The 12,935-nt window shown below is 35.8% G+C and overlaps 1 protein-coding gene across 8 annotated transcripts in view; it reads right to left on the reverse strand.

Annotated features, from left to right (window-relative positions):
- Nucleotides 1–12,935, reverse strand: part of ZNF654 (zinc finger protein 654) — an 84,433-nt gene that overhangs the window by 34,197 nt on the left and 37,301 nt on the right. For all 8 annotated transcript variants that reach the window (XM_070597357.1, XM_070597363.1, XM_070597362.1 and 5 more), the window contains one exon: nt 4,093–4,174. In XM_070597357.1, coding sequence (XP_070453458.1) covers nt 4,093–4,174 — 82 coding nt within the window. The remainder of the gene's footprint in view (nt 1–4,092; nt 4,175–12,935) is intronic.

A 12,935-nucleotide genomic window follows, 5' to 3' on the forward strand; every position in this document is an offset into this window, starting at 1 on the left:
ACAACATAATTAATCCTTTTTGTTTTTAACTGTCTTATCTTACCATGTAATTGATGGTAACTGGTGTTCTTCTCTTTATTTATCTTTACCTAGAATATCTAGAAACAGAGCTGTTTTACTAATGGGTACATAGGTCTCTGTGAATCCTTCAAACCCAAACAAAGAGAGAAGGGAAAAGTTTTTCAGTTTAATTTGTGAGATCAACGGCCCATGAGGCTTAAAGAGGAAGCTACAGTGGGAGACAACCACATCTCTTTACAAAACTTTCCTACCTTTGGGTATTTAGGCAGGCTGCATTTAGTTTGGATCATACCTTCATTCTCTCAATGGAAGGAAAACTCTCATGCAGAGTGATACGTCCCATTTTTAATGTAGGTACAAGAGTGACATCATGATTCCTGTTCTGTAGACTCTGCTGCACACCTGGTGTGCTTTTGAAAGCACTAACAACAATGAGGTTGGCCAAACGCACCCGCCAGTGACCTGCTATTTCCTCTTGCCCCTGGTGGTGGGGAGGCACTACTGGATTGCAATGGAAGGTCTCTCTTTATCGCTCCCTCCCCTCTCGCACTTCCCTATTTAATCACATTCAGTTTATCATGTATTATTTGGCCCATCCCTCAATCTGGTTTTGATATAGGTTCTCGTCCTGGTTTCCAGTATTCACAAGGAATTTTATATTATTTTTATCATTTCATTGAGAATCCAGAAGACTGAACTAAAATTAATGGGTTTTGGAGACCCATCATATGAATTCAATCACTAGGCTATGGAAGGCTCACCAATGAACAGACTAAAAATAATAATGAGGTAAGTGTATCATATAAGAAATGTGTCACCTCCTTATGTTGAGGTCAAGAACAATGATTAGAAGCCAAGGGCTAAGAAAGCAAGCTTTCAGAAGCCAGTACATGGAACATCTACTCTAAAAATGAAGCTTCCTTTTGGAATAAAAAGCAGAGGAAAAATTATAGTCAGTGGTCTACTTGAACACCTCAGGTTTTAGATTAGAAATTCATGGAAGAATAGAATAGGCTGGGTTTTGGTCTTACTGTGAAAACAGAAATCCAGGTAGTATGACTTCAGGACCCACACCCTTCATCAGACAGGCAATAAGGCCTGCCTTAAGCCTTAAGCCTGGTCATTTTACTAAGAATGATGTCAAGCTGATGACCCTATGCAGCAAGCACAATTACTGTCCCCATTTTACAAATGAGGAAACTGACACAGAAATTATGTAATTTGTCCAAGATGACAGAAAGCGAGTAGCTGAGCTAGGATAGTCACATTTGGAAAATGGGGGGAGAAGAAGAGGAAGACAGGAATAATTAACTCAAATCCAGTGAACAATGTTAGTCCCTTGCTAACTCAACTATGATCCAGGGACCAGCACCATAGGCATCACTGCAGAGCCTGTTACAAATGCAGACTCTCAGGCCCCACCCCAGACCTACTGAATCATAATCTGCATCTTAACAAGATCCCCAGGTGAGCTTTATATACTTTAAAGTATGAGCAGTACTGTTTGTCCTACTTATGTACAGGAGAAAGAGCATGACCTTAAGCTGGTATGAATCTGCATGAAAGGAGGATAGAAATGAACCACCTGGAGAAACAGGGTTTACACTAGTAGAAAATATTTAGAATTTTGAAAGATGACATTGGGATTGTCACTGGATTATCAAAGGTCAGTCAAAAGCCTGGAGAATCCACAAAGCTTAGCAAATGCAAGGTTTTAGAGGGGTATGCATGATGGACTACATACTGGCCCTTCCTGGGTCCCTAAGGGAGAAGGCCTGGAAGCACTAAAAGCAGCAGCTCAGTGCAGAACACAGAAGACAATTCTCCAAACAAAGCTAAAACGGGAACAGAAGGTAAAATCTCTCCTAGGAGGCAAGAGTTGCTCAAGAAAATTCAGAGTAGGAAGAAGCCACAGCAACCGAAGTGGCAGAAATGGCAGAGAGATTTAAAAACAAAACAAAGAGAAGAAGAGGTGGGCTTTAGAATTTGAGCAGGAGATAGAAAAGGATGCAAAACTATGAACTCTCCCTTGAGGAACTGATTATTTTAACAACTGAATGGACACCCTGCTCACAAGAAAAAAAGTGAAGGACGTGTCTTTTCACAAATGTTACGATTTCACACATCTAAAGCAGAAGTCAAACACAGTCTCTCATCTACTCTATGAGCCTCCAGGGTTCCATCGTCAGTGCTCAGCTGACAGCTCCATGAGGCATTCCCCAGGACCCCATTTCAAACCACAGTCTCCTCCCCCAACACCACGACCTCCTGGCCTGCTTCATTTTTGCTAAGTCATTTGTCGCTTTCTAAAACACTCTCAATTTACAAAGGTTTGACTTACTGTCTTTCTGCTTCTACACTAGAATTAAACTCCACAACAGCAGGGGTTTTCTGCTTTTGCTTTCTGCTGTTTTTCCCAGAGCTTAGTGTCAGCACACAGTGAAGACAATAAATAGTGCTGAGTAAAAGTTCAAGAATGGACTGCCAAGAACACAGGTGTCAGAGGAGAAATGGAGTGGAATTAAGACTCGAATACAGACTCTAATTAGAACAAAGCTCCATGAGAACAGGTGTTTTTACCTCTTTTGCTGAATGTAAAAATGGATAAAGTAGAATGTTGAATATAATGTACCTAATTTCACTGATCCTAAGATACATTTTTTTTCATATTTTTACAGCTTTCAAGTCAAAATATGTTTTATATTCAATACTATCTTAGAATTCACGTTGCCTGGTAATGGTGATGATGTAGCTGCCATTCTGCATGGATGGACATTCCAAGAGACAGCATGAAAACTTGCAAAAGGGTATAGTGGTGACTCAGAATAAAATCTAAGAGACTAGCAGACCATTCTTTTAACTCTTGGGAACTAAACAGTGTGGGGAGGGTGCAGGGCCATTAATCTAGTTTAAAAACACCCCTGAAGCAGCAATCAAAAGTTGGCTAAACAAAAGCATGAAGACAGCTTAAGCTTTTAAAAGCCCAGTACCAATGGCTTTTAGTTTGTTTATTAATTATTTTAGGAAATGCTGCATCACCAACACTTTTGATACCACTAAAGACAAAATGGTGTAGAAAAACAGACACTGATGACTGAGCGGAAAAGCAATTCTAGAGTCAGATTCTGAATGTGAAGAAGTCTTAGATATAACTTAGCCAATTAAGTTTGTTTATAATTTTTGCTATTCTATGTATGCACCAGAGTGATCGATCATAAAAATCTATTTTAATTCAGTCTAAAAGCTTTTTCAATAAATATGAAATAAAAATTCTAGGTGAGAGAAAGCACTGTATGACTTTTCTGTTACTCTGCTGCTCTCCTTTCTCAAGGTGGACAGCAATACTCCTGGTTGACCATAAGCCTTTCTTGTTACCACCACAGGAATAAATGTCAGATACACTGTCTAAACACTTTACCCCTAGGGGGAGCTCAAAGTTTATCTTCCTTTATTCCACCCCAGAGAAGTACTGATGGAGATAACGGCAAGGATATACCAGTGAGCCACAGTCTTAGGTATTGCTGCTTAAGTAAATGGTAAAAAGAGAAAATGTTCTTGCATCTACAGCAGAGGTCTTGGATCTTTTGTCATCCCCTTCTGGATTTACTCTCTTCTCTCATATAGCAAGTGCAAAAAATCTGCCTCCTATCTTGAGAAAATAGATGAGAAAATCAGGGTACAGCAAAGGGACAAAGTGGCATGGGACAGACAGCCTGCTCCTAGAGCAGGCAAGAAGAGTCCTTTTTCACTAGGGCCAAGTTCTATACGTGCCTTTGGAATCAAAGGCTGTAGCAGTAAAATGTGTATGTCTAGGGTGTGCTTAGGAATCCACAAGGGTGGTGGCACCAGTCTGGTCTAGCAAACGTGCAACTGGAATCCTAGGAACTGCTAAAATACAGCTGAAAGTCAATTTTAAGAACTTTCTTCTTCTGCCAGTATAATAGGATGTTAAGCACTGCCACCTTAGTAAATATAAAAACTTATAAACAATAAATAACCAATATACTACTTTTAGGGGGAAATAAAGGCCTGTTTTAAATGTACACAATGTGAAGTAGTAAACTATTTTACCTGGAAGGATCCAAGAATATCCTTTAAGGGCTCTTCATAGAACTCATCTCTTCCAAAGAACAGCAGCAATTCAAAGAAACTCCTAGAAAGAAGAAGTGAATAACTTTCATTGCTTCTTTGAGTTTTTTGCCCCAAATTAAAAGATTCTTAAAGAGATAACAGCTATGTAATATTAGATATTTAAACTGGTTGGTTTTGAAAAATTATATTCATCATTCGTCATTCATGTAATGTTCTCAATAAAATTTTGATAGAAGATACAGTAGAATGAACAGTACATTACTTATGCCTACCAGTGTTCACAGTGCCAAACAATGCAATGGCATACCAGGTAGCAACAATGTTACTACAGATGTCAAGATGATCCAAAATGGGCATATAGTCTGGCTTCACCCTAGCACAGTGGAGCCCAGAGAAAATTCAAAATCCAATTTTTTTCACAGGGATATAAGGGATGGATAAAATTGACACAAAAATATAAGAAAGTTAGAGACATCATGAAACTCGCAGCCAACACTTATATTACAGCAATACCAACAATTACGTATCTAATAAATGACACATAGGTCCTCACACTCTAGGTTTATCTTGATCATCCCACTCATGACAGACTGCCCAAATTCTGTGGTTCCTCCTTTTTAAACAACTCGTTTGGAAAATACTGTTACTAAATACTTCATATGCCTTTAACAATTCATAAGTTTACACAAGAAGAAACACGATTGATTTCCTAATCATGAGCATGGAAAATTATAAAATTATCTAACACTGTTTAGCAATCCTGAAGTAGCACAAAGGACAAATCCCTTAAAATCTTTAAATTTTAATTCTTCTAGAAGATACTCAACTAGGAATACCTAAAGTTGTATTTTTTTATAAACATTTTTTGCCTTTTTTTTCTTACTGAGGTATAACTGACCTACATTATATTAGTTTCAGGCGTACAACATAATGATTTGACACTTGTACCTACTGCAAAATGATCACTGTAAGTCTAGTTAACATCCATCACCATACATATTTACAGAATTTTTTTTCTTGTGATGAGAATTTTTAAGATTACTCTCTTAGGAACTTTCAAATATGCAATACAGTATTATTAACCATAATTACATCCCCATGACTAACTTATATCTGGAAGTTTGTGTCTTTTGACTCCCTTTACCCATTTCGCTCACCTCTGGCAACCACCCATCTGTTCTCTGTATCTATGAGCTTGTTTTTCTTAAGATTCCATATATAACTGAGATCATACAGTATTTGTCTTTCTCTAACTTATTTCACTTAGCTTAAAGCCCTAGAGGTCCATCTATGTTACCACAAATGGCAAGATTTTGTTCATTTTTTATCACTGAATAACATTCCATTGTATACAACTTCTTTATCCATTCATTGTCTTCTGTACTACCAAGGCACTGTACTTTGTATATATCTTTATTATAACATGTTAAAACAAGGAGACATTAAATTTGCATTAGGCAGAAGTGAGTAGGATTGCATCATTATATTGAGTAGATAGTATTTGACTGGTAGGGCAATTAATTGCATTGAAGGAGGGAGAGATACAAAGGTTAGTAGTAGAAATAAAATGCGCTAATGGCAGTAAATTTAGAAATGAGCATGCCGATCAACATGACCTTGTAGAGAATCAAACAAAATATACAGAATTATACAGTATCTGCATTATGTGAACATGAAAGGGGAGCCAACATTACAGAAAGAGAAATGTATAAGCCCCACTATCAGTAACCTCAACAACAAGGCCCAACTCCATGATAATGATAGCAAAATGACAAAAACCACACACAAAATAAGTAAAGAGTAAATAAAGATAAAACAACATGGTCTAGTTAGCTCTGCCTTAGGGTAAAATTCAGGAAAATCAACAAGTCATTACACAGTAGTGAAATCACTAGGAGAAAAACCTAGATTATATGTAGAAGTAGAAAGTTCACGTTTGAAACCTGTTCATTTCCTATTGACTAATTAAGGGATCAACTAAATGTTTAGAGATCAAGTTGTTTAGCCCTCAGGGAAGCAAATGCTACAAGGTGCAGGGTAACAGAGCCCAAAATAGAAGAAAGCAGGACCCCAAAATATATGTAGCAGTCTAGAGTAGGTCTGGCAAACTACTGTCCATGGGCCATATCTGGCCCACGGAAGGCCTGTTATTGTATAATGCTTGAGATAAGAATAGTTAATCATGTTAAATTGTTAAAAAATCAAGAGAATAATATTTCACAACAGGTAAAAGTTATATGAAATTCAAATATGTCAATAAATAAGTTATTATTGGAATACAACCACACCCATCTATTTACACACTGACTATGGCTGCTTTCACACTACAGTGACAGAACTGAGTAGAGGCTACAGAGACCTCATAGGCTAAGCATAAAATATTTGCTATCTGGCCCTTTACTCACCCATGGTCCAGAGCCACATTAGGTTTGAATCTCAGCTGCATCACTTACTTGATATGTAATCCTGAGCAAATCACTTAGTATCTCTATGCCTCATTTTCCTTATTTATAAAATAGAAACAAGAATAGTAGCCACCTCTTGTAAAGCACTTAGAACAATCCCTGGTAGTGCTGTGGTGTTGCTAATAATAATACAGCACTACTATTTTTATTAACACTGTCATCAGTTTCCTTCAAGACTAAGAGAAAACATGACATCTTCACAGATTTGTTCTTCTCAGCTGTGCATGTGTCAATTTTGTTAAAATATAAAATACCAATTTTTCTTCACTTAAATTATGAAGATTTTTAGGACATCTGACTAAATTCATTGAAAGGTTTCTTTCTAAAAATTTACTATTATATAATGTTTATATTGGTTTTTAAGGTTGAATATGTTGCATATAATGTTCACTATGTAATAGTCTATATATTAATCAATGAACCTTAGTCCAAATTACGGGTTACCTACAGTTCAATTACGTAAATTGAAATAATTATTCAAAATAGGATTACCTAAAAAAAATGATTTATATAAAAACATAAATTATTTGTAGTGGGACAAATACATTATAGATGGTATGCCTTTTCAATTAAAAGAATTATTCCATATATAATCATACTTATTTGACTTTCATCAAACAGTATTTTCCTATTAGCTATGCAAGCTTAAAGAAACAGAGTACCACTAGAGTACCTATTTATTAAACAAACTACTTTCTATCATTGGGGATGCTTGGAATTCAGACCATGTTTTTCCATATATTACAAATGATTATAAGGTATCAACTTCCTTAAAATACACAGACACACATAAATAGACTGTTTGGTAGTTATAATCAGAATTACTACTCTTTTGGGGTCTCTATAGCATCGAAGTAATTTTCACACTGAAAAACAAGAATGTGGATTTGTGAATTTATAAATTATAATGCCTAACGATCCAAATATAAGAAGTTCATTTACCAATTTAAGCCAAAGAAGATTAGGTCTCCTCTACATGAGTTAAATAAGAATAGAATAAAATCTTATTACCCACACTTTATTTTATGAATTCGTAACAATTTCTTCTACACTTATTAACATTGTATCTTTGATACCACAGAGAAACTTCAACTCAGTGCTACTTAATCTTAACAAAGAGATCTACTTTGACATACTCAAGCATTCCAATGCATTTATCTTCAAAACAGTTTCTTCAGCAATATGTCTTTACTGAGGAAGAAAAAGGTTCAAAGTTTTTTTCAAATATATACTGATAAAGAAACTATACATTACATTTTCTAAGTATGACAGAGTAGGTACCCTTAATGATTCTCCCCCCTGAAAACAATTAAAATGCTCAATAAAAGAGCTGGCTTTCACCTTGACTAAACATTCAAATTAGCTACACTATTATACTCCTCCCACCCCCTTCACCACATTTCTAGATTACAAGGAAAACTGCCTGTCTGCACTTGGAGCTAAGTAGAAAAAAGAGAAAAGAAAATCTACTTTTAAAATCCTCTGATGTAGGCGGTAAACGGAATTCATATTATTTATGTGGTTGAAACATTTTCAAGCCCAGAATTTAACTAACATTGGTCCTCATCTAGTAACGTCCCCAGGCCCCTGGCAGAAACAAATGCAGATCCTCTCTGAATACCCACTTCCGATCCATGCTTCAATTATCACAAATAAATTTATTTCAAGAAAATACAAATTCACAAAGTAAATAAAAATAATGACAATAACAAGAAAAACCACAACATACAAGGAAATGAAACACCATGAGCAAGAACCAACAGAAAATCCACAAAGACTTTATATTTAAAACCAGACCCAGAACATAAAATGAGTATAATATAGTTCAAGGAATAAAGAAATATTGAAAATATAAAGAACAAGATAATCAACAGTAGTCAAAAAACTTTTAGAAATAAAAAGTAAAATCACTGAAGTAAAAAGTCAATGGACAGATTTAATTGCAAATTAGACACAGCTGACGAAAAAACCTAGTGAACTGAAAGATGTGAAAAAATTATCTAGAGTGCAATAGAGAGACAAAGAAATGGAAGATACATACAAGCAAGAGTTACAGACATGGGGAACGGACTGTACAAGTCTAACATGTCTAATTGCACTTCTACAAAAAACAGATCAAGAATGAGGCAGACAAAAACTGGGTAAGAATTTTTCATACTTGATGAAAGCTATCAATCCTCATATCCAACAAGCCCAGAAAATCCCAGTAAGGAATGATAAAATATAAATCTACACCTAGTTAAACACAGTAAACTATAAAATACCAAATACAAAGAGCAATGTCTAAACAACCAAAGAAAAATATAGACTGTTCACAAAGAAATGGAAAATTAAATTGCCAAGAAGGGTCTAAGATGAAAATTAGTAAAAATATGGGCTAAAAACTTTGATAGCATGAAGCGATAATAATAATCTCATCTGGGCTTTGAAAAAATATAGCAAAAATATATGATATCAATTACATTTAAGTTGGAAGGAGGAGTTTCAGCATTAATGTTGCAGTGTCCTTAGACTAAAGGAAGACGAAGTGTATATAAAGCATACAGTTCAATATGTTAAGTACTAAATTCTCCTTAACTAATTTATGAATTTACATATAGTAAAGTTACTTTCAAGTTTTTCTAGAAGTAGATAGTTGATTACAAAATTGAATATCTAGAAAAACCATGTAGCAGAAAGAGCAATGAGAAGGAACTAACCAATATTAAAACATTTTGTAAAAACTTTATAACTGAACCACCCTTGTATTGATACATGGAAAAATAGCCTAATAAAATCAAATGAAGTCCAAAAACAGAGCAATTGCATGTGAAAAATGAATACATAACAAAAGCTGCATCTCAGATCAATAGGGAAAACATTGACTTCATTACTGGATAGCCAAATGTTAAAAGACAAAATTGATTCATCCAACTTCCAAACGTAAGAAAAAATTCAAAATGGATCAAAAACTTTAAAAGATCAAACAGTACAAAGATCAGAAAAACATCCCACATAACCTGCTTATAGAGAAATCTTTCTTAACTATGATTCAAAATTCAGAAGCAATAGAGAAATACTGATAAATTTTAGTTACATTAAAAATATCTAAAAAATAAATGCCATAAGAAAAACAAAAGATAAATGAAAAAATACACATTTGCAACTAACCTCTCAGGAAGGGGTTAATATCCCTAATACATAAAGAGGTTATGAAAATTGAGAAGAACAAGTTCAACGAACTTATAGAAAATGAGCTTGAGATATAAACAGGTAGTTCATGAAAAATGAAATACAGATAGTCTTTAAGAACATGCAAAAAGATGTTCAACTTCACTCACAATAACAAAAATACAAACTAAAACTACATTGAGATGCTATTTCTCTTCTATTAGATTAACAAAAAATCAAAAGTCGGACAAAACTGTGGTGAGGTTCGAGGTAAACAAAGCCTCATTTTGTGTAAGAATGTAAACTGGTACAAGCTGTATAGAGGGAACTTAGGACTACTTAGCAAAATTACATATCTATTCATTTTTTTACACAGATTCTAGGAAACTTCCCTGAAAATCTACTGGCAAAAATACAAAAACATGTATGCAAAATGTATTAATCATAGCACTATTTGTAATAGGAAAAGAATGGAAACAATCCAAATACTTACCATTAGAAGATATGTTCACTGAACTATCATACACCTACATGAAAGAATACTGAGTTGTAAAAAGGAATTTGGACTATGTCTACATCACTATGGAGTGACCTCCAAGATACATTATTAAGTGAAAAGAGCAGAGCAGAGCAAAGTGTGTTTCTGTTTATCTAAAAAAGGGCATAGGGGTATGGATATACATCTGTTAGTTGGATCTTCCTTGTCTATCTAACCAATTTCTTTTTTAATAGGTTTAGACTATTTACGTGTAATGTAATTTTTGATATGTTTGGATTAAAACCTACTATCTTAATAGTTATTTTCTATTTTTTGATCTGTTCATTGTTCCTTTTGACCGACTCTTCCACTTTCTTTTGGATTGAGTAATTTTATGGCTCCACTTTATCTCCACTTTGGCTTAATATATTCATTTCTATATCCAACGTTTTTAGTGATTACCCTAGGATTTACAATACATATCTTTAATAAGTTCTATCCCACCTTCAAATAATATTATATGCTGCTTTGGGTAAAATAATCTTTGTGCTACTTTTGGTCATTCATTTTAATTTTGAATATGCTCTAAACCAACAATACTTCACTACAAGTTTTCTTTAGTCTCGGCATTTAGAAAGTATGACACACAGGATGGCTGCCAGTTTCTGTAAAAGCTTTATTGGAACAAAGCCACATGCATTCATTTATGTATTATCTATGGCTGCTTTGATGCTACAAAAGCAAAGCTGAATAGTACAACAGACACTCTACAGTCTGCAAGTCTGAAACATCTGACCCTTTAAAAAAAATGTTTTTCAACCCCTGCTTTAGACAGTTACGTTTCACAGTGATTAAAAATACGAAAAATTCAATTTTATATTTGTCTTCAGCTTTTAGCATTTCCAGCTCTCTTCATTTCTTTAGGTAGATTTTCTGTCTGGCATCATATTTGTGCTAGATTTTTTGGTAATTCAGGTCTTCTGGGAATGCATTCTTTCAGTTTTTGCTCCCAAAAAAATAACTCCATTTCTCCTCAAATTTAGAGTTAAAAGTTTTTTTTGGTTTCAGCACTTTAAAGATGTCACTTCATTGTGTTCTAGCTTGCATAGTTTGAGATGTCTACTGTATTTCTTATCTTTAGCTTTCTAAATGGTAATACATTGGAACAAGAGGTTGGAACAAAAACAGCAACAGATTGGAACAAAAACTAAATACCCATCAATAGGATACTTGTTAATTAAGTTTCCATATATCCGTAAGTGTGAAATACTCTTCTGTCATTTTAATGACTGATAAACCTTTCTCTATGTTAATGGGGAAAGATATCTAGGTGAAAAAAAGGAAGTACAAAACAGTGCGTACACTACACTGGCATTTTTATAAAATGGGGGAAAAGGAAATATGGATTTTCTTCTTCTTGTATATGCACAAAATATCTCTGTAAGGAAACCCAAGAAAATAATTACATTGGTTGCCTATAGATAGGGTCATGGATAAATAATTTGCAGGATACCTCATTGTATATTCATAATACTTTTTGAATTCTGAACCATGAGAAGGAAAAAAAAAAAAGACAACGTAAAAAAGAGAAAATCTTAAAAGCAGTCTCCCAAAAGGGCACATTATACACAGGGAAACAGAAATAAGAATAACAGTAGGAGTCACATCAGCATCATGGTGGAATGAGCTCTCTCCTTGAACTCCCCCTTCTAAAGTACAAAAGGACATTCATACACCAACAGAGCACATTCACACAATACAAAAGACATCTGAGAGACCCAAGCAACCATAAGTCTGAAGGTGTTGGGGCTGGATGCACTGCAGGAAGTGGAAGCCAGTAAAGGGACTTTTCTTTTCCCAAGAACAGCCAGCGACCTCAGGACAGGAAATGTGGGAGTGGCCACCCACCGTGGGAACACCATGCCCTCTGAGTTCCCTCACAGCCTGAAGGAAAGCCCCACACATACAGGAAGCTGAGTTGTTGTGGGGGCGTCTCCATCAAGCTAGGACCCCAGGAGAGCAGTTGGTGGGGGCCCAGGGAAAACACTGGGAGTGCACAGAAGAAAGGGAGTGCCCCTCCCCTCCACCTGCCTGGCACTGCAACTCTGAAGTCACCCAGAGCACACCGTGGGGAGACAAAAGTACTGGCTGGGAAAGGTGTGCAGGTTAAGAAGGTGCCCCTTCCCCCACCCAGCACTCCAGCCCTTCGATGGCCCAGAGCTCCGCAGAGAGGGAAGAGAAGAGGCTGGGGGAAGCGCAGGTGAAAGGAAGCACCCCTCCCCCGACCGAGCACCCCAGACCTGCCATTGGTCAGAGCGTCATACAGAGAGAAAAGGAGTCAGCAGCTGGAGCTAGGAAGTGCCAGATGATGCTGGGCCCAGAATACCCAGTGCCTGATGCCCACCCAGTAGCAGCAGGTGAAAGCTGCAACCAGATAATAACTATGTGGAGGCAAAAATCCACACCATCAAGCAGTATGAAAAAGTATATTAACTCTCCAGACCAAAGGGAAAGTGACAAGTACTCAGAAACCAACCCTGAAGACGCAAAAATTCATAACCTAAATGACAAAGAATTCAAAATAGCTACCATAAAAAAATTCAGTAAGTTACAAGAAAACACAGAAAGACAAATCAACAAATTCAGGAGCTTCTTCACAAAAGAGATTGAAAATATAAAGAAGAACCAATCAGAATTGTTAGAGATGAAAAACACAATGAATGAGATTT

The sequence above is a fragment of the Equus przewalskii genome, chromosome 27 (assembly GCF_037783145.1).
Source record: "Equus przewalskii isolate Varuska chromosome 27, EquPr2, whole genome shotgun sequence".
NCBI lineage: Eukaryota > Metazoa > Chordata > Mammalia > Perissodactyla > Equidae > Equus > Equus przewalskii.